The 1,541-nt window shown below is 32.8% G+C and overlaps 1 protein-coding gene across 3 annotated transcripts in view; it reads left to right on the top strand.

Moving 5' to 3' along the window:
• Positions 1-1,541, top strand: part of LOC109823801 (histone-lysine N-methyltransferase ASHH2) — a 23,131-nt gene that overhangs the window by 10,758 nt on the left and 10,832 nt on the right. For all 3 annotated transcript variants that reach the window (XM_020390180.1, XM_020390181.1, XM_020390182.1), the window contains exon 10: positions 1,471-1,541. This exon is cut by the window's right edge and continues 668 nt beyond it. In XM_020390180.1, the coding sequence (XP_020245769.1) occupies positions 1,471-1,541 (71 nt within the window). The remainder of the gene's footprint in view (positions 1-1,470) is intronic.

A 1,541-nucleotide genomic window follows, 5' to 3' on the forward strand; every position in this document is an offset into this window, starting at 1 on the left:
GATTAGGGTTTCATGTTCTGATAGCATGTAGAAAGAGATCAAAAACCCTAATTCATATTCATTAAGATAATAAGAGAGAGATATATAGCCATACAAATAGGGTTATGGGTAACGGATTACAACCCATTAACCCAATACCCGATATTTAATTTAACAAACTGCATAATATATCTTTATGTTAAGATGTGATGCATTGTTCACTAACTGTCAGCATAGTTATTATTTTCAAAATAATAAGAGCTGCAGTAATAACTTGATGTTTAGATGTGATGCAATAAGTTCTGGAAATAAACTTGATGTTCAGATGTGCCAATTCATTATTCAACGAAATTTAAAGAATATTTATTATTATAACAAGTAGCACTATTAGTAATATATCTGTTATAAAACTATGATATATCACTTTCTGATAGCTTTAATCTTTTCTTCTACCATTTACTGCCATTTTGATATGAACTTGACTCTCATATTTTCATGTACATGACAATTCAAAAAGCATATGCGACAACTAAGTTGTTTGTTTGAAGCTACAATAAGTCAATTCATTTTACTGCTTAACTTTTATAATTTCTCATCTATATGATAACATTTCAAAAATTTGTAATCCCCCATGGTATGATTAGGTCAACTGTTGACTGCAGTGCCAAACAATGACCTAGGGTCTGTATCAATAGGTAAATACACATCATGGTTGGTTAATAATGTCTTTTTAAGATCGACTTTTGTTGCATATCACATCAATGAGGTGATATCTAATTATCAATCACTTCACTTCTAACTTTGCCTTATATGTTGGGTGGTTAAGTTGAGAAGTTTATTGTGCTTTTATTATTATTTCGGACATTACCAGAAAAAAAGGTTTTGGTTCTCTTAGATTAAGTTAATTGTTGCATTTCATTCTATTTGTTTCATGTGTGAGGTCTGCGAATCATTGTATGTCGACCTGTTTTCACATGGACATGTGCCTGAGATATGACACAATGTTACTAGTTGTATCATCTATCTAGGTCGATAAACCCATGAACTATCTCCACATGTTAAATAATACATGAAAATTACATGTCCTGCACGTTAGATTGATATTTTTTTTCCATATAGCTCATATATTTCTGTGAATAAAGACCTTCTAGTGTCAGCATAGTCTGCTGCCTACTACCTAAAAAAACCACCAATGAGGCAAGTTTGTCGGTTCTATTCATTTCCTTGCTTGCATGAATATTACATGTCCTTCATATTAGATCTATATTGTTTCATATAGCTCAAATACGCCTGTGAACAATGACCTTCTAGTACCAGCAATTAAGCACAGTCTACTGCCTGCAACCTCAAGAAACCACCAATGAAGTAATTTTGTTTTGTCTTCGTAAATCAGTTCTGCTTTAGAATAATTCATTTCCTTGCTTGCACACTGCTTTCCCAATTTAGGTCCTTCTAATGTGTGACAGATGGTTGTTTTTAATTGGAACCCAGGGTGAAGAGGTGACATTTGATTACAATTATGTACGAGTAGTTGGTGCTGCTGCCAAAAAATGTGTTTGTGG

Source organism: Asparagus officinalis, chromosome 9, assembly GCF_001876935.1.
Source record: "Asparagus officinalis chromosome 9, Aspof.V1, whole genome shotgun sequence".
Classification (NCBI taxonomy): Eukaryota; Viridiplantae; Streptophyta; class Magnoliopsida; order Asparagales; family Asparagaceae; genus Asparagus; species Asparagus officinalis.